Source organism: Saccopteryx leptura, chromosome 2 (assembly GCF_036850995.1).
Source record: "Saccopteryx leptura isolate mSacLep1 chromosome 2, mSacLep1_pri_phased_curated, whole genome shotgun sequence".
NCBI classification, from domain to species: Eukaryota; Metazoa; Chordata; class Mammalia; order Chiroptera; family Emballonuridae; genus Saccopteryx; species Saccopteryx leptura.
In genome coordinates this window covers 226,239,637-226,264,458 of record NC_089504.1, presented here as the reverse complement: position 1 = coordinate 226,264,458, position 24,822 = coordinate 226,239,637, and the positions used below count along the sequence as shown (strand labels likewise).

The window sequence follows — 24,822 nt, the reverse complement described above, 5'->3', positions numbered from 1 at the left end:
TAAATACCTTTGAGATATGCTTCATATGCTGTAAAACTCACCCCTTTAAAATGTACAATTCAGCCTGACTGGTGCTGATGCAATGGATAGAGCACTGACCTGGATGCTGAGTTCCAGGTTCAAAGCCCCTAGGGTCTCCAGCTTGAGTGCTGGCTTATCTGCCTTGAGTGCAGGCTCAGCAGCTTGAGTTCAGAAGACACTGGTTTGAGTCCCAAAGTTGCTGGCTTGAGTAGGGGTCACTGGCTCGGCTTGAGCAACTCCCCACCCACCATCAAGGTACATATGAGGAGCAATCAATAAACAACTAAAATAATGCAACTACAAGGAGTTGATGCTTCTCATCTCTTTCCCTTCCTGTCTCTCTCTCTCTCAAAAGAAGTACAATTCAGTGGTTTTTACTATGTTAAGAGTTCTGCAACCATCAACACTACTTAATTTTAGAATATTATTATCATCCCCGAAAGATATTTAATACCCAACTGCAGTCACTCATTTTTCCTTGCCCCCAACCAATAATCTACATACTTTCTGACTCTATGTATTTGTCTAATTTGGATATTTCATACAATTTTAAAACCTAACTTTGTAAATATGTATTTATTTCCATTTATTAAACAATGGTAAAGACCTTTATAAAGATTTGAACATACCTCCAACTGAACCCCAAATTTGGCTATCCTTTTTAAAGTGATTTATCATTCAGGATCTTAAGGTGAACTAGATGATACATGACTATTAAAGTTTAAAGAATATTCTTATCTGTTTCCTAAAGGCTTAAAAGGTATATTACCGTAAATTTCCATATTAGAGGTTTCCTTTAAGCAGGATATTATAATTCTACTTCTGCTAAAATTCAGCTCTGATGAACTTAAAAGGAGGAATAAAGTGAAATACTCAGGATACAGTGCATAGATATATTGGGGATACTGCAAAGGGAGATTCAGACTAGAGGTCTGGTCAACTATTGCTCTCATAGGTAATAGCACATCTAGAGTGAGGCAATGGGAGAAGTCCACAGAGGGTCAGGTAGTAAGTGGGTGAACTGTCTCTATAAAGACTCTAAAAACAATAAGACGGACTGAAAATCGTTTTATTAATGCCAAGCACAGCAATTCTAAGTAATACCAAGGATAAAATATTCCTTCCTCTGAAATATTGCTGACTGTAGTTTTAAACTACATTGCTGTAGTTAATGTTAAGTTTTAACAATACATAAGCACCAAATATGTACATTTTTATTACATATACTTTAAGAAACAGTCTATTCTCAGTGCAAGTTCAATTAGGAAATCCTCTCATCACATGGTCAGTGCCCAAAACATGCAGATTCACTATCACTACACCTGTTCATTTGGAGTCACTACAAAGAGGTTCAGGACAGTCCGCAGTGTTCTCAAGCTCAGTTTGTGTCTCCAATTCTGTGGACGGATGGACATACATACATACATTCCTGTGTTTAAACAGTACATCCAAAATATAACTGCATGTGATTCATTCTGGAAATATCTTTTCTTCTGGTATAAATGTTCACAAATTGGCAGAATCAGCTTGGAACAAAGGTAAGGGAACACAAAGCATGAAGATCCATGAACACAAAATTATAGAGAATGCATTACTATGCAAAAAAATGTAAGGAAGTGAACATGTACACATAATTTCAAAAATGCTTACCAAATGTAACAGTAATTTATACTGATTTTTTGGGGTGAAAATATTTCAGTGAAATTTTTTTCTTCTTTCCCAAGTGAGAGGAAGGGAAATAGACAGACTCCCACATGCAACCTGACTGGGATCCAGATTGACCTGGCAACCCCAGAGCTCATGCTCTGCTCATCTGGGGCCATGCTTGCAAATGAGCTATTTTTAGCGCTTACGGGGGAGGGGGGCCCTCCATGGAGCCATCCTTAGGGTCTGAGTCCAGATGCCCTCGAACCAATTGAGCCATGGCTGCGAAACGGGGTGGGGGGTGGAGAAGCAGGTGGTTGCTTCTCCTATGTGCTCTGACTGGGAATTGAACCTGGGACATCTACATGCTGGGCTGACATTCTACCACTGAGCCAAATAGCCAGGGCTCAGTGAAATTTTTGAGACATTTGAAAGTCACCAGCATCAATGCCAAAAAAAAATGCGTGGATAGTATTGTGATTTCTAGGATTTACAAAAATTTCTGCCAAAGAAACCTTATGTTTAAGACTTCCCAACAATTTAAAAATACATATTTACTGCATTATTGCATTTATTTCTGGTAATGGTGTTTGTTTTTGAGAGAGAGAGAGAGAGAGAAAGGGAGAGAAGCCTCAATTTGTTGTTTCACTCACTCATGTATGCATTCATTGGTTGATTCTGTTATGCGTACCAACTGAACCCACAACCTTGGCGTATAGGGACAACGCTCTAGTCTAACCAACTGAGCTACTGCACCAGGGCTGACTTCCCAACTATTTGTGTATCTGCTGCAACTTTTTGTAATTAAAATTAACAATGAGTGTTCTTCAATTATGGGTGAAGATAGATAAATCTAGCTGTAACTATCTACTGAACACAAACATGTGAACCCCAACTTGGTCATTGGAAAATATGCAGAAGTTAAGGCTTGAAAAGAAACTGGAATATTATTAATTATTGTGACAGACCAATATGTAGATAAGTTCTACTTTTTCCAAAAAAGTACTAATGCAATTTAATTAAATATTAATCAGCTCTTTTTCACTGTGAGTTATTTGTAATTAGTGTGACGCTTAAGTTAATTGCTCGCTGAGTCCATGACCATGTCTGAAAATAAGTTTGCTGTAAAAGAGGTTTTTTAAAAAAGAAAAAAAGTTCTGCTCCAGATGTCAAACATGGTAGGTACATCACTGCTTTACACGGTCTCTTCCTACTCGGCTTTACTGACCCACATGGATTTATATCAAATATCACCAATCATTCAAACACAAACTATAACTTTTTTTAAACGAGAGGAGGGGAGATACTGAGACAGTCTCCCACAGGCGCCCCATCTGGAATCCACCTGGCCACCCCCATCTGGGGCTGATGCTGGAATCAACCTAGCCACTGGCTACGAGAATGGAAGAGGGAGAGAAGGGAGAGAGTGAGGGAAAGTAAGCAGATGGTCACTTCTTCTGTGTGCCCTGACCGGATATTGAACCCGAACATCTGCACATGGGCTGACGCTCTATCCACTGAGCCAACAACCCAGGGCCAAATTATAACTTTCAAAACGTACTTGGATGGTCCTCCTCAAGGTCAGCGGGGGGAGCCCTAGTGGCCCTGTTTTATTTTTTCCCCCATCATAACTATGGCTTCTACAAGGCTCAATTAGACCAAGTTGGCCCCGGGTTCTGAGGATGGCACCACGGCCTCCACGTCAGGCGCTAAAATGGTTCTGGTTGCAACGGAGCAAGGGCGGATGGGCAGAGCACTGCACCCTAGTGGGCTTTGCCGGGTGGATCCTGGTTGGGGCGCATGCAGATGTCTGTCTCTGCCTCCCCTCCTTTCACTAAAAACAACAAAAAACAACCCGTGGCTTCTAATTCTTAACCTTACTCCAGAGTTATACTGGGATATCTTGCTGAATTCTCCATGATTTCTGTCCAACACTTTCCTGAAATATCAAGGCTTCTATATATTTTTGCTTTCACACATCAATAAAGACCTGCACCTATAGAATGCAATGAAATGTAGTCAGTAAGCCATGCAAATATTGAACACGAATGTGAACAGGGTATAATAAATTATAATACTGTTTGTGAAATCCTCTAGTTCTCAAAAAAACAAAAAACCATTAACAGTACACTTAATTACACTTAATAATAACAAATGTAGAGCTGTCTCTTTTAGTCTAAGCTCTCAACAGATCTTGGTCAGGTCAAATCTCAATGCAAATTTAATAATTATTCATTCTCTACCTTTTCTGTGGTTCCATAGGAACAGAATATTATTAACCAACCAATGTTACCAAAATTTGAACTGTTAACAAGCAAGCTGCTTATTCTATATACCTAATAACATAGCTTGTTTGTAGCTCATCACTAAAGTTGTATGCTACTACTTTGAAGTGTATATAAAAAAAAACAATTCAGCATACCATCTCAACAAATGTTATAACACTAAAGCTTCACCTTTTATGTAACAATGTTCTCTTTGTACCACATTATTAGGGTGTATTTAAAATGAGACTTGAATGTATGCAGTTACTTATAGAAAAGTTACCTGGAATTCTTTTTTTTTTTTTTTCCTGTATTTTTCTGAAGCGGGAAACGGGGAGACAGACTCCCGCATGCGCCCGACCGGGATCCACCTGGCACGCCCACCAGGGGGTGACGCTCTACCCACCAGGGGGCGATGCTCTGCCTCTCTGGGGCGTCGCTCTGTTGCGACCAGAACCACTCTAGCGCCTGGGGCAGAGGCCGAGGAGCCATCCCCAGAGCCCGGGCCATCTTTGCTCCAGTGGAGCCTCAGCTGCGGGAGGGGAAGAGAGAGACAGAGAGGAAGGAGAGGGGGAGGGGTGGAGAAGCAGATGGGCGCTTCTCCTGTGTGCCCTGGCCAGGAATCGAACCCAGGACTTCTGCACACCAGGCCGACGCTCTACCACTGACCCAACCGGCCAGGGCAGTTACCTGGAATTCTAAAGTAAATTGTATTCACCTGTGCTGCATGGCAGAGAACAACCTACAAAGCGCCGTATTTCCCCATGTATAAGACGCACCCTATTTTGAAAAATTTGGCGTCTAAAATTGGGTGTGTCTTAGCAGTGGTTGTAGAATTTTTATGTGCATTTTCCACTTGAATTGTATGAATTTCATGATAAAACTTGAGTTCAATAACTTTATGTAATACATTTTCCCCCCAAATTTCAGGCCCCAAAATTAAGGTGTGTTTTATACATGGGAGCATCTATACATGGGGAAATATGGTATATCTGGTAAACACACACATACACACACGCGCACGCGCACACAAAACCAACTACCATTCCGTCAACTATCAGGTAGTTTTATCTCCTGAACTGTTTCACAACATTTTATAAGCCAACTTTTCCTAGCATCCCATTTTTTCTCTGAATCAGTTCCTTATCACATGCCCAGGTAATTTTTTCTGAAACAAAGTACTTTATGAAATGATAGGTGAGAATAAATCCTGCTCCTGAAATCTGTAAAGCGCCAGCTCTATTCCACTCTACACAAAGCCAGACCTCTACTGTAGTCAGAGCAGAGGACTAAAACACAACTGTTAGTAACCCAAATTCCTTGTGATGACAGCATAACATGACCAAGTGAGGCAAGAGGAACACTCCGTGTCCCTACACTTGCCCTGATCTTCTCCCTCTCTTCCTGTGCACAGTAAACCTGTTACACATCTTCACGTTTCTTTAAATAGACCTCAGAGAAAAGACATTCAAAACAACCAAAGAGTAACAGTACAGGTTAAAAGAAAACTTAATAAGGTGTCCTCATCACATAATCTAAATTGTAGAAAAACAATCACGCCCAGTAAATCAGTCGGTACAATAGGCCACACAGAAAAATTTCCAGTGGGAATAAACTGGGACTCAAGTCTTCCTTCAGGACAACACGGCGGCTCAAGAAAGACGGCCTGTGTAGGTAAATGCACCAACATCAATTCATACATTAAGTATTCATAAAGCTTCCTCTCTCTGACTTCAAAGATATAATGGATGGAATGAAAGTGCCTGTTTTCCTCCTGCACTTCAAAGCAGCAGCATGATGCACATACCTCCTCAGTGCTGCAGGTTTGAAAAACTGAGGTCTGAGTTCCTTTCATTGATTTGTGAAGTAAAAACTCTTTTCACATTAATACTAAGACCTTGCCCTTTTCATTCATTTTTGCACAAGTGCACAGCAGTTTTCCAGAAGCTATGTGAGGTGTGTAATGCAAGAAAATGAAGATGCAGATAAGAATCCAGCTTTTATTAAACCAAAGTTTAAATGAGGTTTGCAAAATGTAAAACAATGTCACCCACTCTAATTTTTTGTTTTGAAAACATTTTTCATTAAAAATGTTATCGGCCCTGACTGGATAGCTGAGTTGGTTTAGAACATCGTCCTGATACACCAAGGTTACAGGTTCAATCCCGTCAGGGTACACACAGCAATCAACCAATGAATGCATAAATAAGTGGAGTAACAAATCAATGTTTCTCTCTCTGCCCCCCCTTCTCTCTAAAATATCAATTAAAAAAAGTTAAAACATAAGTGAAGGAGGCAAACTATATTTTTAATTAAAAATTTTTAAAATTCAAATCTAATTTATGTTACCATGTAATGGGTTTAGCTTTTTTTTTTTTTTTTTTTTTGACAGAGAGAGAGAGAGAGAGAGAGAGAGAAAGAGAGTGTGTGTGTCAGAGAGGGACAGATAGGGACAGACACACAGGAAGGGAGATGAGAAGCATCAATTCTTCATTGTGGCACCTTAGTTGTTCACTGATTGCTTTATCATATGTGCCTTGACGGGGGGTGGGGTGGGGGGTGGGGGGGTGTTAAACAGAGCAAGTGACCCCTTGCTCAAGCCAGCCAGTGACCTTGGGCTCAAGCCAGCGATCCCACTGGTGAGCCTGTGCTCAAGCTCTCAACCTCAGGGTTTTGACCCTGAGTCCTCTGTGTCCCAGTCTAGAGATCTATCCACTGTGCTACCGCTACCACCTGGTCAGGCTCAACTTTATTCAACAAAGTTACCAAATGTCACTCTTCATATAAGGAGTGTATAAATATAGCAACTAGGAATTGGCCACAATTCATCACTGATTTTTTTCCCCACTCATCATTTCATCTTTTACAACACTCAACACAGTGTCTGCCAAAAAGTGCTATTAAATGGGTGTCTATAATGTCTTTTTCTTCTTCCTTTCTGAATCAGAGAAACTGACCTGTTTTACATGTGCTTCCCATCTCCTTCCTTAGGCATAACTTTGCTCTAAGTTACCCACCCCCTTTTGTTGCTTTAAAGTCCAGGGGTCCCCAAACTTTTTACACAGGGGGCCAGTTCACTGTCCCTCAGACCGTTGGAGGGCCACCACATACAATGCTCCTCTCACTGACCACCAATGAAAGAGGTGCCCCTTCAAGAAGTGCAGGGGAGTGGCGCTGAATAAATGGCCTCAGGGGGTTGCATGCAGCCCGCGGGCCTTAGTTTGGGCACGCCTGCTTTAAACTATGCTTTTCTATACTTCCCCTCCTCTGACATGCTCAAGCTTCTGCACCCATGTAATACAGACCAGGGCTGGAACACCAGTCACTAAACACAAACCTGATTTATACCACATACCAGTGCCTAGCAATGCTTAATTGCTCTTCCTTCCCTTGAAGCAACTTTTCCCTTTTTAAAATTGGATTGAGAGAGAGAGAGAGAGAGAGAGAGAGAGAGAGAGAGAGAGAAACAGAAACATCGATTTGCTGTTCCACTTATTTATGCATTCATTGGTTGAAAAAATCCCATCACCCTCAAAACTTCTAGACAGCTTTTTAAGTCTTAACCTTTGACCATTATGATACTACACAAAATATCTTCAGGCAACAATTAAGGAGGAAGATCTGCATTCAAATCCCATTTTGCCATTAGTATTATTAGCAGTAAGCAGTTGGGCAAATCACTACTTTTTTTTTTTAATTTATTCATTTTAGAGAGGAGGGGGGAGACAGAAGAGAGAGAGAGAGAGAGAGAGAGAGAGAGAGGGAGGAGAGACAGAGGTGGGGGAGGAGCTGGAAGCATCAAACCCCGTATGTGCTTTGACCAGGCAAGCCCAGGGTTTCCAACCGGCGACCTCAGCATTTCCAGGTCGATGCTTTATCCACTGCGCCACCACAGGTCAGGCCACTACCTCTTTAAAAACCTGTTTCCTCATCTGTAAATGGATGTCTAGGTACTGTAGTAGAAATGTTAAATTAGATATGTACACATAAAGTGCCTGACATGCCATGGACATTTATTAAATAATAATTCCTTTTTTAACCCTACCCCACCCCAATCACATGTGAGAGTGACTCCTAGATGTGTCCCTCTATATACAGTGTGTCTGTAAAGTCATGGTGCACTTTTGACCAGTCACAGTAAAGCAACAAAAGACAATAGAAATGTGAAATCTGCACCAAATAAAAGGAAAACTCTCCCAGTTTCATACCTATTCAGTGTAGTTCGATGTGGGCTCATGCACAGATTTTTTAGGGCTCCTTAGGTAGCTATCCCGTATAGCCTCTACAGCAGCGGTCGGCCCGCGGCCGCATGCGGCTGGCCCCCTGAGGCCATTTATCCGCCCCCGCCACACTTCCAGAAGGGGCACCTCTTTCACTGGTGGTCAGTGAGAGGAGCATAGTTCCCATTGAAATACTGGTCAGTTTGTTGATTTAAATTTACTTGTTCTTTATTTTAAATATTGTATTTGTTTCCGTTTTGTTTTTTTACTTTAAAATAAGATTATGTGCCGTGTGCATAGGGATTTGTTCATAGTTTTTTTTATAGTCCGGCCCTCCAATGGTCTGAGGGACAGTGAACTGGCCCCCTGTGTAAAAAGTTTGGGGACCCCTGCTCTACAGACTCGTCACTGACTGATGGCCAACCAGAACGGGGGTTCTCCACCAAACTGCCGGTTTCTTTCAACTGCTTATCCCACCGAGTAATGTTATTCCTATGTGGTGGTGCTTCGTTATAAACGCGCCAATATTCACGTTGCACTTTGGTCACGGATTCGAATTTAGCAAGCCAAAGAACACGCTGAACTTTCCTCTGTACCGTCCACATCTCAACTGGCATGGCCATGGGCTGCTCCGCTGTATACATGGTGTCATGTCATCATCTGCGCATGCACACATGCTGCCACATCATCCTACAGAAACTGGGAGGATCTTCCTTTTATTTGGTGCAGATTTCACATTTCTATCATCTTTTGTTGCTTTCCTGTGACCGGTCAAAAGTGCACCATGACTTTATGGACACACTGTATTTTGGTTGCTTTCAAGTTTGAGTCCTACCCATCCAACTGGATGCTGAAAATTTCCACATGGCTTTCACTCAAACTCAAACTGCTCAAAAACCAAACAAATCCCCCTCCACTTAACATGCTTTTGATGACTGCTTGACTATGTTTACAGCATCACCAATCTCCCTGCTATGAATGTGGGGGCAAAAGGTGCTTAATAAGCCTGTCATATGCCAAGGTGCATGGGTTCCTCTGGCCAATGTCTTTCCCTTTCTCTCCATTGCCCCTACGGACGTGCTAAGTTGAGACTATTTGCTTCTCTTACCTCAATCCCCAAATCTCTCTGCCTTCCGCAATACACACTACAAATCAAGCACCTCGATTATATCACTCCTCAACTTATAGTCTCCACTTTATCCACAGCCTACAAATGGAATTCACACACATTAGACACTACCTAATATCCTACTGTCCGGGAGGCTCTAGTCAAACGTGCATGGCTTATTTCTCAGCACACAACCCTTTAATCACTATTTCCTACAGCTTCTTCCTTCCCAAGTAGTCAGTGCTTTCCAAAGGCCCCAATGGAAGCGCTACCACAGGTCTTCTATCAGACTGCACTCCTCGGATGCCCCTTGGTGCCGCTGTGGTCAGGGCAGCCCTGCAGCTACCTTCGCAGGCTAAATGTTTGCCAAGTGAAGGTGAGATTTGGGAGAGCTGAGGTTACAGAGAACTAACCAGGATCACTTCGTTAGGGGGAGAAGTGAGAAGCACGCACGAGGTGGAATTCACAATCAGACACAGTTCCCTTCAGAGCAGAGTTGGAATGGAACTTCAGAGCAGTTTGAAGTTCATAAAGTAAGATTAGGGAGGAATGAAAGTTATTGAGGAAAATGAGCAATAAATCAAATTATCATTTTGTACAATTATAAAGGTTACAATATCATTCCCCCTTTTCAAGTAGTTACCACCATTCCTAATTTTGATTTTTCAAAGTAAAAACTACTCATCACAACTTCTCCAGAATTAACGTGAAATCCTTTACTTAATAATGTGCTTTATAACAACTACCATAATGCCTAAATCACAATTAAATGTTTCTGATCGAAATACAATAAAAATTGCGATTAAAAATATTCAGTAAGTTATCTCGGGAAAGAAATGTATGTAGCCACAAACTTTAAGGAACTGCTGTGCCAAGGGTATAAATTCTGATCACTCAACAGCAAACACTCGCCCACACCTGCCACAGTGCGCGGCGGGAAGGACAAACTCCCGCCAGGGTGAGAGTCCGAGCCATCGACGAGCACCCGCTACGGACCGGACCGCCAGCAACGGTATCAGAAAACCGTCCCGGCCAACAACGCTGCACCGGACTCCCAAGTCAGACACGGGTCTAGTCACTGTGCTACATACCCACAACTAGGGTAATACTCGATGTCAACTTTTGTTAAAAAAAATAATAATAATAAAGTCTTAAAGGGGGAACTATTTCGTCATTTTGAAAACCATCACCACTGAACTTTGCAAGACACGTCCCACACCAGTTGCATCCCATGCACCTGTGAGCTGAAGACCAACCATTGCTGGGACGCCCCTGCAGGCCAATGGACGACCTCCCCGCGGCGTGGGCGACGCAGGCCACCGCACGCGGAAAGTTAGCATAACGTGCGTGTAAACCTGGGGACCCTGCAGCGTTCCGCGGAAAGCGGCGAGTACTTAACTGAGTCGCGGGGCACCCTTAAATAACCGCTACACCGGGTCTGCTCTCGGCTGCGAAAGGACGCCGATCTGAGGAGACGCACGGCCAGTCTGCGCTCCTGCGCGGCACTGGGCTGAGCGGCCCTGCCGCCCCGGGAGACCCGAGCCACGAGCGCAGCGCCAAGGTGGCCGCTTTGGGAGATTTCCGCACGTGAATGCCACCGGAGAACGAAAAAGAGCCAAGGTTCAGCCGCCGCGGGCGGCTGTCTCCGGGCTCGTGTGGCCGCACGGTTCTCAGGTGTCGCCACAAGCCCCCGAGAGTGCGGGCACAAGGAGCGCCCGTCCCCCACGTGCGTGCGCCCCGGGGAAGGCTGAGCGCCGCCGCAGCTCCTCCCGCCCGGGATCAGAGTCCAGCTCCCGAGCCCGGGAGCCGGCACCGGCGTGCCCCGCCCCGCCCCCACGCGCAAGCGACCGGGCCGCCGCGGGCAGCGAGCGCCGCGCGCCGGGGCCGAGCGAGGTCGCGCCGGGCCGGGGGCAGGTCGGGGCCGCGGGCCGTGCGCGCGGCCCACCGCAGGAGCAGGAAGCGTCCCCGCCCGAGCGCAGCTCCGAATCCGCCGCGGCGGGAGAGCCGGCGCCCGGCCCGCGCCCCCTCACCTCCTGGTTGAAGGCGTTGACGGCGTCCATGTTCGCGCTGCGGCGGCTGCTCCGAGCCCGCCGGTCACATAGACCTCGCGCTGGGCGGAGGCGGAGCGGGCGGCGGCGGGGCCGGGGGCCGGGCAGGAAGCGGGGCGGCGGGCGGGCGGCGGGCCCCTCTCAGCGCCGTGCGGAGGCTGAGGAGCGGGCAGCGGCGGCGGCGCCGGGCCCCAACATGTCCGTTCGCGGCGGCGGCTGCGCTCTGCGTCTCGCTGACACGGCCTCGCGCCCTCACGCTCAGGCCCACACGGGCCCGGCCGGCAAGCGGGCGGCCTCCCTCAGCCTCTCGCCAGCGGGATGGCGGCAGCGGCCCGAGTCCACGCCGCGCGAGGCACCCTGGGACGGCTCGGGTCTCCCGGCGCTTCCGGCGCCGCGCTGGCCCCTCCCCCGCGCCGGTCCCGCCCCTCGCGCGCCGGCTGCTGCGCGTGACGCTAGGACGCAGGGCACTTTCCCGCCCGCGGCGGCCGCGGGCAGGGGTGGACTGCTTTGGGGCAGGGCTGGTGAGAGCGAGTTCGCAGCGCCGGAGGCGAGCGGCTCCTGGCCGCGGCGCCCCCGGGGTGGTGCTGAGAGCCGTGGGGCCGGAGGAGGCCCTTTGCCGGCCGGTTGTGCGGGCGCGCAGCCCGGAACAAAGGGCTCGAGACTTAACCCCAGGCCGCCGGGCGGACACTTGGGGGCTCCCTTGCGGCCTCTGTCGTGCGGCCCCGTGTCTGCTGCAATGGCGCGGGCCGGTCTGTGCGAGAGGAGTCGCCGAGGAGGATACGCTTGCCTAAAGGAGTCCCGGCGACAGCCTTGGCCCCGCGGGAGTGGTGGACTCGCCAAATCTTGACATCGACTCCCCAGGCCACCTCGTTTCTGTTTTGGGGGAAAGACTCTGCCCTGATTCACTTTCCCTGAGTACCTATTGTCTTACAGGCACCGGGCTGGGTTCTGGGCATATGGGAAGAAAACATTTTTCTGCCTTCAGACCACTCAGGTTAGTGGGGCGGACAGGCAAATGAGCAGATAATAACTAAAGTATGATAGGTGTTAGGGCAGAGATCCTGGGCAACAAAGAAGAAAGATACCCGACTGGAAGTCCAGTAAGGCTTCTCGGAGGAAGTGGCACCTGAGCTGCATCTGGAAGAAGCAGCAGCGTTTGGAAGAGACATTCCAGCCTGAGTTTGTTGAGTAATGTGGCATCAACTTACCCCCAAGGAGGACCCAGAGCTGGAGCTGGGGCAGTGAGGTGGACCCAGGAGAAGTGGTTGAAACCAGGTCCTGAGGAGTGTGCCATTCCAAGCAGTTTGGAGTTTGTCTCCAAAGTAGTGGGGAGCCACAAAGATGATAACGGGGTGGTGCTATGCAATGTGCTCTTTTAGAAGAAGCCTGGAGTAGCGAGGGAAAGATTAGCCCTACTCCCAGGGGACACTGAGGGCTTAAGCTTCTGGAGCAAGAAGGAGAGACAGTCATATTTAAGAAGTGGAATTGAGAGGCTGTGTGGTTATGGGAGAGGGAGGTGTCAAGAGAGATAGTCAAGATTCTGGCTTGAACCATGTGAGTGGCTGGGTTTATAAGTCAGTGTAGGGAATATATGGGGAGGAAGGAATGGGTTTGAGTGAAGGCAGGATAATAGTTAACACTTGTAGATTATTCACAAGTGCCAGGTCTGTCTGACATGCTATTCTGTGTTATTTAATCTCCATAACAGGCTTCTGTATGAAGTGGCTAATAGTAATACCCCTGAGTTACATTTGAGGAAGTGAGGCCCCATTCGGTTAACTAAAGTGAATTAAATTACTTCCTTCTGGGACCTGTGGAGTTTGAGGTGCCCCTGGGGCAAATAAGAGAAGATGTCTAGGAGGCAGTTGGATAAACACAGGTGGAGGCGGAGAAAAGGCTGACAGGAGGTAGAGATCTGGGAGTGATTAATGCACAGCTGGTTTGGGAGCGGAAATAGACCGGGAACTGAACTATGTGAGGGGTAAAAAGTTGAAGTAAGGAGGCAGAAAAACAAGAAGCAGTCAGCGCCTCCCAGGCTCAAGGTAGAAGTTAGCAAGGTAAGGACTGGAAGGAAGGTACCTGATAGCATCTAGGACCTCAGCTGTCTGGAGTGATGAGGGCAGAAGCCAAACTGATGTGCTCTCAAGAGAGAAAGGCAAGCCTGACCTGTGGTGGCATGTGGACCTGAACGCTGAGGTCACAGGTTGGAAACCCTGGCCTTGCCTGGTCAAAGCAATCAATGAACAACTAAAATGAAGTAACTATAAGTTGATACTTCCTGTTACTCCCCCACCTCCTCTCTATGTAAAATCTTTAAAAAGAAAAAAAAGGGAGAGGCAGCAGGAGGTATGTTACAGAAACTTGGCTGTGAAGGCAACGTGTAAAGGCACAGTAAACAGGATAAAGGGCGTGTTTGTGTCTTAGACACAAACACTCTTTCATTAAATTTTTGTTACTGATTGATTTTAGAGAGAGGAAAGGAGAGAGAGAAAGAAACCGATATGTTGTTCCACTTATTTATGCATTCATTGGTTGCTCCTTGTATGCGCCCTGAGAAGGGATTGAACCTGCAACCTTGGTGTGTCAATATTACCAACCGAGGGCCCCAAACCTACTTGTTGAAGAAGCAAAGTAGATCCCAGATACTCTTTCCAGACCCACTCATCATCTATTTCATATCACTACCTTTTTATCTCTCAGCCATCATTGTTTTAATTTTTTTTAATTATTGATTTTAAAGAGGAAGAGAGAGACACAGAGATACATCAGTTTGTTGTTTTACTTATTTATATATTCATTCTTGTATATGCCCTGACCGGGGATCAAACCTGCAACTTTAGTGTATCCGAACTAGCCTCTAACCAACTGAACTACCCAACCAAGGCTCATGTTCCTAAAACCCATTTTGCTTCTGTTAAGAGTTGTCATCTGCCTGACCTGTGGTGGCACAGTGGATCAAGTGTCGACCTGGAATGCTGAGGTTGCAAGTTTGAAAACCTAGGCTTGCACGGTCAAGGCACTTAAAGGAAGCAACTACTTACTACAAGTTGATACTTCCCGCTTGTCCCCCCATTCTCTCTCCCCTTTATCTTAAAAAAAATCAATAAAAATTAAAAACAACTTTCATTAAAAAAAAGTTGTCATCTATTGGACCACCCACATTGCATTTGAAAATGCAATAGTTAGTGGGCCTTGGCTTTCTGGATTATTTATTGTCTACCAAATACAGTCCGAGATTCCACACCATGTTTCCAGCCTCTTGCTAGGACACCATCCAAGTCTTGTCATTCCCTAGACGTGTCTGGGAACTGGCAGAGATCTGGCTTTACTTTCATGGACAGTCCCTTTCTGCTCTTCCGTATAGGCAAGCCCATTTTGATGTTCAGATATCACCTTTCAATAATTTGTCACTTGTCCAGCACTTGCTCTGTGTCAGGCACAGTGCTGCAAAGCTGCCCACTCTGCTCCCAGCCAGACTCAACATCTGCTATGTGCTTCCTCAGCCCTACCCTAGTACACCTTATCTTGTGTTGCAGTTATCTGAAATAAATTCTGCCTGACTCTAACATGCTCTGCCCCCTGACCTACTTATTTCTGTGAGCAGTAGTAAAATTTAAAAATGGGTGTTCAAAGTCTAAGGGGATTCTTCTCCTTTAAGTCATAAGCAGTCTTCTTCCGTCCATCCCTTCAGCCAGGGAAATGGATTTGGCTAGGAAGGTTGAAATCTTGAGCCCAGGGAGGGAGGGAGGCTTGTGGGGAAGGTGGTGAGTTCACCTTCAGACAGTTTGCATTTGGGACTCAATGCTTTATAGCTGTTGGGCTCTGTATCAGCCATTTAGTGAATGGTGGCCAGAAGGAAAACATTGTGTACCATCCTATTGAGATTTGAACATACAAGGAACAAGATTTAACTTCTAAGATCCTTGTTTGCAGTCATTTTAGAGGTCCTTTTCTGGATAGGGTTGTTTTGTTTTTATATTGATAGTGCTTTGGGGGTTTTTAAAACAAATTGGGGAGCCTGACCAGGCAGCGCAGTGGATAGAGTGCCGTACTGGGATGCCAAGGACCCAGGTTCGAGACTCCAAGGTCGCCAGCTTGAGCGTGGGCTCACCTGGCTTGAGCAAGGCTCACCAGCTTGGACCCAAGGTCGCTGGCTAGAGCAAGGGGTTACTCGGTTTGCTGAAGGCCCGCGGTCAAGGCACATAAGAGAAAGCAATCAATGAACAACTGAGGTGTCGCAACGAAAAACTGATGATTGATGCTTCTTATCTCTCTCCATTCCTGTCTGTCTGTCCCTATCTATCCCTCTCTCTGACTCTCTCTCTCTGTCCCTGTAAAAATAAATAAATAAAATTAAAAAACAAATTGGGGAATACGTGCTAGGAGCTGGACTTTGGGTACCTTGGCAATGTTTTCTACCATTTTTCCATTCAGGAAATGGCAGCACCTCTATCTGCTTTGGGACATCTGGTGGTCACCTGCATAGTTACTGCTGGACTACGTCTGTCTCTGCAGGCAGACAAGTCACATCCCCCAATAGGAAATTTGGGACAAATGACAAAAACTCATGAGGGCTGTGCTTTGTGAGCAGACCTGGGAGCTGTAGGAATGCACCCTATTAAAAAAGATGGCTAGAGGGTCATAAATGCATATGACTGATAAAAATCGGCAAGGCATTCTCACCAGTTGCAAACTTGCCTTCTCTCAAAGAGCATAGATTTAAACCGACTCGTGCGTTCATAATATGGGTGTGAAAATAGTTTTGAAAAGCCATTCCAAACAAACTCAGGTTTTTAAAAAGAGTAGATGAAATCAATTTTCAGATGGAAGAAAATATAGCATTCAGGAAGTAATATTCTTGTTAATTCTGTTCTTTTCACACGTCAACTCATTCTCTTGAAAGGAATGCTGGCTACAATCAACAGATGTAGAGAATTACAGAGAGACGACATTTCAGCCCTGAAGAGCCCAAAAAAACATTATAGAGAAGTAAAGAGAAGATAGTTGTTTTTAAAAAAAATTTTTATTTATTGATTTTAGAGAGAGAGGAAGGGGGAGAGAGAGAGAAACCTCAATCTGATGTTCCACTTATTTATGCATTCATTGGTTGATTCTTCTATGTGCCTTGACCCGGGATTCAGCATTATCTTAGCTATGAGCTAGGCATATAGGGATGACACTCTTAACAGACCTATCTGGCCAGGGCAAAGATAGGTGCCTTCTTTTGCTTTATCCTGTATACTTCCTGGGGCAAGTATAAACTCATTATATTGTACAAAATTCCTCTTTTCTTCTTGGTCTGCTTTCCTTTCCTGTCTAGGCTCCACCTTCTCTGAGAGGTCACCTGACACCTGTGTGATCCTCTGCCTGCCCACTTAGGCCTCTGAAATCTCTCCTGGGGTACAAGTGCATTTTCAACTGCCCTGTGGAAAATCCCACGTGGATGTCTCCCTCTGTCCCTGTAGGACCCCCCTGGTTCCTTCTTGTGCAGCCTCTATCTTTCTGCCCTTTATGCTGCTGGGGTCGAAATAGTGGCACAGACTCTGAGGGAAACAGGAACTGGATGGAGCAACGTGGTAATGGCAGTGATGGGATTTTAGGGAGTTTTCATTTTCTTTTTAATTTTTCAGCATTTTCTAGACTCCCTAAAGAAGGTATGTGTTACTCTTGTAATCAGAAAGAGTAAGCTCCTGAAAAAAGAAAGAAAGAAATCATACAGATAAATGGGGGGCAAACTTCAGATGCTTTGGATAGATATCTTAGCTACGAAAACAGTATGTATATGAGCACGCATGTGAAAACTGTCTTAGGGCTCTCCAGAGAAACAGAACCATTAGAATATATACATACATATATATATTATCCTCGTACATAGTTATATGTATGGAAATTTATAAAGGGGGTCCTCAGGTTATGACACAGTTCCGTTTCCGTGGCAGTGACATAACCCAAATTTTGTTAAGTCAAAACACACCCTAGCCTAACATAAAGGGAACACTTGTGCTTTTAACAGTCCAAAATGGCGCCAGGTAAACGTACTGGGGGATGCCAACTCCCTCACTCTTATTCCATGTTATTGCATATTCTCTGCCATGCACAACCAAACTAGTTCACCCATGTAGTCCGTATGTACAACGTTAACTGCGTAAGCCGAAACACACGTCTCAATTTTTTTTAAGTTTTAATGGGAGTGAATGTTGTAAACTTGAAATGTTGTATATCAAGACTGTCATAACTCAAGGACCCCCTGTATATACCTAAGACCTGCCACCTGCAAGTTGGAGAATCAGGAATTCTGGTGGCCAGTCCCAAGCAGAAGGCCTGAGGACCAGGGAAGCTGATGGTGGAAAGCCCATCATAGGACAGCAGAAGATGAGATGCAATGTCCCACAACCAGTGAGGCAGGAAAAAGGGAGTTAATCGCCTGCTTTTCCACCTGTCCTATTCAAGCCCTCAGTGGACTAGGTGAAGCCCATGGCACTGGAGATGGCCGTCTACTGAGTCTGCCAATTCAAATACTGAGCTCATCCAGAAACACCCTCACAGACACACCTAGAAGGAATGTTTACTCTGTGCATTCTATGGCCCATTCAAGCTGGCTGTAAAATTAATTATTGCAGGTTGCTAATAAAGGAAAATAGTTTCTCTCAGCCTTTCCCCATCTTAGGGAATCCAAGATTCTTTTCCCAGAACTGGAAGTATGAAAATCAAGTCTTGACTGAAGTGACGTGCCACTTTCCAAGACTGAACCAACCCAATCTAACATCCGTTCGATCACAAAATAAATATGGGTGTCTACTAAGGACTGACACTGTGCTAGGTATTTAGGAGATCATGGTAAGCAAAAACACTTACTTCCTCATGGAACTCCTTCAGAGGCCAACATCTGCCCTGACATTGAGCATTTTTTCACATACATTGGTACATGATTATGTCTTATTTTTTATGTTTATTTTATTGATTTTTAAAGAGAGATGAAGGGAGAGAGAGAAAGAGGAATGTTGATTTGTACTTGTTTGTGCCCTAATGGGATTGAACCGGCAACCTCTGTGCTTCGGGATGATGCTCTTAACCAACCGACCTATCCGGCCAGGGCTGATCATGTCTTATTTGAAGAAAGACAGTTTTACTTTTTGCTAGTCACTGTGTATGCCTTTCTTATCTGCACGGACAAGTGCTCCAGTACAATGTTAAATGAAAGTAGTGAGAGTGGATATCTTTATCTTGTGTGTTATCACAGGGGCAGACATTCTTCCACCATTGCTCAGGTTGTTAGCTACAGGTTTTTCATGGATGCCCCATAACAGGTCAAAAAGTCTCCTTCCATTCATTTCTTGAGAGTTTGTTTTTATTTCTGTAAATCATGGACAGGTGTTGAACTTGGTCAGCTCTGTTTCCATGTCTATTGAGCTGCTCATCTGATTCTCCCTTTCTGTTCTGTTAATATGGTAAATTACATTGATTGCTTTTCGAATGTTAAACCAACCCAGCCTTCCTAAACAAATCCAGCTGGTCACAGACTATTACCCTTTTTACAGACTGCTGGATTCATTTGCAAAAAGATTTTGTTAAGACAATTTCCTCCTCTGCTCACGAGTGATATTGGTTGTTGCTTCCTTTTCTTGAAATGGTTTTGATGACCTAGTCAAGTCGTCTGTCCTCATCGACTGGGTTGAGAAACATTTCCTTCTCCATTTTCTGAAGGTGTTTATGTAGCATTGATATGTCTTTTTTAGATGTTAGAATTCACCAGGGGAGCCACATGGGCCTAAAGTTTGCTTTATAGGAAGGTTTTAATAATTCAATTTTAAAAATGTATAGAGGGCCTGACCAGGTGGTGGCGCAGTGGATGGAATGTTGGACTGGGACACAGAGGACCCAGGTTCAAAACCCCAAGGTTGCCAGCTTGAGCGTGGGCTCACCTGGTTTGAGCAAGGCTTACCAGCTTGAGCCCCCCCCCCCCCGTCAAGGCACATGTGAGAAAGCAATCAATGAACAACTAAGGTGCCGCAATGAAGAATTGATGCTTATCATCTCTCTCCCTTCTTGTCTGTCTGTCCCTATCTGTCCCTCTCTCTGACTCTCTCTCTGTCTCTGTCACAAAAAAAAACAAACAAAAAAAGTATAGTAGGCTCTTCTGGTATTTTATTTCCTGAGTCAGTTTTTTTTTTTTTCCAACAACATAAATTTATTCTCTCATAGGTCTGGCAGTCAGATGTCCAAAACCAAGGGGTTGGCAGGGCGGCGTCACTCTCGGAGTCTTCCGGGGGAGTCCGCCCCCTGGCATTTCTAGCTTCAGGAGCCCACCTGCATTCCTGGGTGCCTGTCCTTTTGCCCACCACTCCAACTTCTTGCTTTTGCAGTCATCACATCTTCTCACTGAGCCCACTTTGGTCATCTTTATTTTTGAGAAGTTTGTGTATGTAAAGGTTAATGAGTTATTGACAAAGTTTTTCATAATATTCTCTTATTATTCTTTTAATGCCTGTTAGTGATATCTCCTATTTTGCTCCTGATGTTGGTAATTGGTATTCCTTTTTACAATTTTCTTGTACGGCAGCATGGTTAGAGGTTCATCTACTCTGCTGATCTTTCCAAAGAAACAGTTTTTGGTTTCATTGATGAACTCTATTGTTTGTGTACTTTCTGGCTCATTGATTTTCACTCTTATCTTTATTATTTCCTTTCTTCTGCTTGCTTTGTATTTAATTTGCTATTCAATTTCTAGTTTTTTTAGAAATGGAAGCTTATCATTGCATTGATCTGAGACTTATTTTTCCTTTTGTAATATAAACATTTCAAACGTTGTTTCCCCCTTGAAATGTTGATATGTTGTGTTTCCATTTCCATTTAGTTTAAGATATTTCATCACTTTCCTGTGATCTCTACAGTTCCTCGTAAGTTACATAGAAATGCATTACTAAATTTCAACTGCTTGGAAATTTCTCAGATGTCTTTCTGTTGATTCATGTAAGGTATTTTTCCTAGCCGAGAGGGAAGGAAGGGGCCAGAGCCACCAAGTGTGGAATAATAAAAGGCTTTATTGAGTACAGCGCATCCCGCCCGGCAAGGTTCCCTGGCCCCGAAGGAAGGAAGGAAGGAAGGAAGGAAGGAAGGAAGGAAGGAAGGAAGGAAGGAAGGAGGAAAGAAAGGGAGAAAGAAAGGGAGAAAGAAAGATGGAGGAGATGGAGGCCAGGGAAATCGCAAGGATTAAACCGCGTGGGAGTTATTTAAAGGGTCCCTCTAGGGAAGTTGAGCTAATATGACGTGGTGAAATCTCACTGGCTGGCAGACGGTTGCTTTTTTCCAAAGGGTTCCTGTGAAGCCTCTTTTGGCGCACTTGGTTGTGGGCGGTTCTAGCCAAAGTTAGCGGGTCTGGGTTCTCCTCGTGACCATCCCCCATTATCCACCGACCTTACAATTCACAACTTAATTTCACCATGGTCAGATATTATATTTTGTACGGTTTCAGTTATTTTAAGTTTATTGAGACTTGTTTTATGGCTCAGCCTGTCGTCTTTCTGGATGATTGCTCCATATGCACTGGAAGATAATGTTTGTTTATTTTGCTGTTGTTCGATGGAAAGTTCTGTAAACATCAGCTATGTCAGGTCGGTTGATCGTATGAAGCCTTCCCGTGCTTTCCTCATTTTCTGTCTACTTATTCTGTCAATTACTCAGAGAGATTAGACTTCTTCTGCTGTGATTGTGGACTCATCTGTTTATCCTTTCAGTTCCTTCAGTAGTTACTTCATATATTTTGATCATTTATCTATTTATTCAAGTCAGGGAGGGAGGGAGAGAGAGAAACAGAAACATCAATTTGTTGTTCCATTTATTTATGCATTCATTGGCTGATTTTTTTTTTAAGAGAGAGAGAGACAGGAAGAGAGAGATAGGGAGGGAGAGAGAAGCATCAACTCATTGTTCCTCTTAGTTATGCATTGATTGCTTTTCCTATGTGCCTTGACCAGGGTGACCAGTGACCTTGGGCTTAAGCTGAGCCAGCTTGCTCAAGCTGGTGACCTTGGGCTCAAGTCAGAGACCTCAGGATCATGTTGATCCCATGACCCACACTCAAGCCAGAGACCTTGGGTTTCAAACCTGTGACCTTAGCATTCTGGGTTGAAGTTCTAGCCACTGTGCCACTATTGGCCAGACCATTGGATGATTCTTGTATGTGCCCTGACCAGGGATGGAACCTGCAACCTTAGTGTACTAGGGGCGATGCTTTAACCAACTGAACTACCTGGCAAGGGCCTATAGTTGCTTCTTGTATTCTGAATTGTTATTGGATGCATAAAAATTAGGATTATTAAAAAAAAAATTAGGATTATTATTTCTCTTTGATGAATTGATACCATTACCATGAGGAAAATTTTCTTTTCACCTCTGTTACTATCCCTTGTCCTGAAATCGGTTTAGTCTGATATATATTTTTTTTATGGCAGAGACAGAGAGAGTCAGAGAGAGGGACAGATAGGGACAGACAGAGAGTCAGATAGAGGGATAGATATAGACAGACAGACAGGAACGGAGAGAGATGAGAAGCATCAATCATCAGTTTTTCATTGCAACATCGTAGTTGTTCATTTATTGCTTTCTCATATGTGCCATGAACGCGGGCCTTCAGCAGACTGAGTAACCCCCCACTCGAGCCAGTGACCTTTGGGTCCATGCCAGTGAGCTTTTTGCTCAAGCCAGATGAGCCCGCGCTCAAGCTGGCAACCCTGGGGTCTCGAACCTGGGTCCTTCCACATCCCAGTCAGACGCTCTATCCACTGCGCCACCACCTGGTCAGGCGAAACATCAATTCTTCATTGCAGTTCCTTAGTTGTCCATTGATTGATTTCTCATATGTGCCTTGACCGGGGAGCTACAGCAGACTGAGTAACCCCTTGCTCGAGCCAGGAACCTTGGGCTCAAGCTAGTGAGCCTTGCTCAAACCCAATGAGCCCGCACTCCGGCTGGTGACCTCGGGGTCTCGAACCTGGGTCCTCCATGTCCCAGTCCAATGCTCTATCCACTGTGCCATCGCCTGCTCAGGCTAGTCTGATATTCTTATGTTTAGTTTTTGCATGATCTAGTTTTCCATCCTTTCACTTTTAACCTGTCTGTGTCCTCTCCAATTCTTGTGCTTATTGTTGTCCTGTATTTCATTTCTACATGTTTTATAAGTCCATACTTCATTAGTATCATTTTTGCTTTATTTTATTTTTAAATTTTTATTTATTGACTTAGAGAGAGAGAGAGAGAGAACACAAAACATTGATTTGTTGTTCCATTTATTTATACATACATTGATTGATTCTTGTATGTGTCCTGACCAGGGATTGAACCTGCAACCTTTGCATATCCAGACAATGCTCTAACGAACTGAGCTACCTGGCTAGGACTGTTTTGGCTTTATATAATCATTTTTTTTCAAAAAGACATTTTATAAAACAAGATAGTCTGGCCTGCAGTAGCACAGTGGATAAAGTGTCAACCTGAAATGCTGAGGTCGCAGGTTTGAAACCCTGGGCTTGCCCGGTAAAGGCCACATGATGGGAGTTGATGCTTCCTGCTCCTCCCCCACTTCCCTCTCTGTCTGTCTCTCTCTTCTCTCTAAAATGAATTTTAAAAACCCCAAAACACCAAGATGATGCTTTTTATATTTTCCTACATAGTTCACATTTCCAGAGCTCTTGATTCCTTTGTATAGATCCAATTTTCCATGTGGTGTCAATTTCCTTTTCCTTGAGGATGTTTCTTTAATATTCTTTTTTTTTTAAGTGAGAGGAGGGGAGTAGATGACAGAATCCTGCATGCACCCTGACTGGGATCCACCTGGCAACCCTGGAGGCCAATACTTGGACCAGCCAAGCTCTCCTCAGTGCTCGGGTTGACACTTAAAACAGTTGAGCCACTGTCTACGAAAGGAGAATAAGGAGAAAAGGGGGAGAGGAAGAGAAGCAGATGGTCATTTCTCCTGTGTGCTCTGACTGGGGTTGAATCTAGGATGTCCACATGCTGGGCCAACACTATCCACTGAGCTAACTGGCCAGTGCCCCTTTAATATTCTTATAGTGCAAGTCCACTGTCAGTAAAACCCCTGTTTTTGTTTATCTGAAGAAGTCTATATTTCAGCTTTATTCTTGACAGATATTTTCAGTGGGTATAGAATACTAAATTCACAGGCTTCCCCAGCACTAAATGTGTTGTTGTTTCTTGGCTTGTGTAGTTTCTCATGAGAAATCCTCATGATTCTGTGTTTGTTCCTCTGTCAGTAATTTGCCTTTTGTCCAATGTCTGAAAATCTTTTTCTATATATTTTCCAGTTTTCTATTTTATTTAAATGGTCTAAGTGTTGTGCTCTCCCTCCCGGGAGCACCCCATGCTTTTCCTCTCCTCTTATCCTTCCCCCCAGGTGTGTTATCTTTACCTTTCTCTTTTCTCCTAAGCTCCAAGGGCCCTTCTTTAGCCTCTGTAATTTTTGCCCTGAATCCATTTCTTCTGTGGCTTCTCTACCTCTGTGACTTTCTAAATAAACTTTTCTTATTAAAAAAAAAAATGGTGTAGCCTGGCCTGTGGTGGCGCAGTGGATAAACCTTCGGCCTGGAATGCCAAGGTTGCTGGTTCGAAACCCTGGACTTCCCTGGTCAAGGCACATACAACAAGCAAGCAATGAACAACTAACATGAAGCAGCTATGAGGTGATACTTCTCACGAGCCCCCCACACCCCTGTAAAACCAAAAAAATATATCTTAAAAAAAAGAAAAAAAGAAAGAAAGCGGCGTAGCCCTGGCCAGATAGCTCAATTGGTTAGAGCAGTGGTTCTCAAACTTTTTGAAGTTGGGGCACATTTAAAATCCTACAAATAATTGTAGGCACACTATATACAAACTTCTGAGAAATATGTTATAATAATTAAGTAAAATATTAAAGAAAAAAAAATAAAGCCCAAGCGTGCTTTTATGGTAACTAAACGAAATAAATACGACAAAATTAAATTTATTCTGACATTAAAAAACATTTTTATGTTACATTTTTTGAGTTATGCTTTTTAGAATTTGTAAAAAAGAGGTGTTAAAAAATTTTAAAATGACAAAAACATTATCTTTTTATATACGGTATATAGATACATTCTTAGTAAGATTTAGTAAATTCAGCAGGTCCCGGCGCAACTGTGTTGAGTTTATTCATTCTTGTGTTTATGAGAAACATGAGCCTGATATGTCTTAGCGATTTCTTCAATGTTTGGGCATATATTTGAAAGAGAAACTCTCATTTCCTCGTCAATATATTGAAGAATTCCTCTCTTTTTACTCTTGATTGTGTTGAGGATAGAAAATCCTAATTCACATAAATAGGAAGTTGAAAATTGTAGTAAAATGTTCAAAGCTTTTTAAAGATATTGCCACATATTCTTCTTTTATAGAAATCCAAAAGGCTTCAAGAGACAATTCCTTGTGTTTAATCATCAATCCACGATCAGTGGATATAGCTGCCAGTTCTTCTTCTGTTAATGTTAAAT

At 44.3% G+C, this 24,822-nt stretch overlaps 1 protein-coding gene across 5 annotated transcripts in view; it reads right to left on the bottom strand.

The window, feature by feature from the left end:
- SCAF4 (SR-related CTD associated factor 4) overlaps positions 1 to 11,663 on the bottom strand; it is a 72,360-nt gene extending 60,697 nt beyond the window's left edge. For all 5 annotated transcript variants that reach the window (XM_066370359.1, XM_066370362.1, XM_066370361.1 and 2 more), the window contains exon 1: positions 11,288 to 11,663. In XM_066370359.1, coding sequence (XP_066226456.1) covers positions 11,288 to 11,317 — 30 coding nt within the window. In that variant the 5' untranslated portion in view covers positions 11,318 to 11,663. The remainder of the gene's footprint in view (positions 1 to 11,287) is intronic.
- Between the last annotated feature and the right edge of the window lie 13,159 nt (positions 11,664 to 24,822).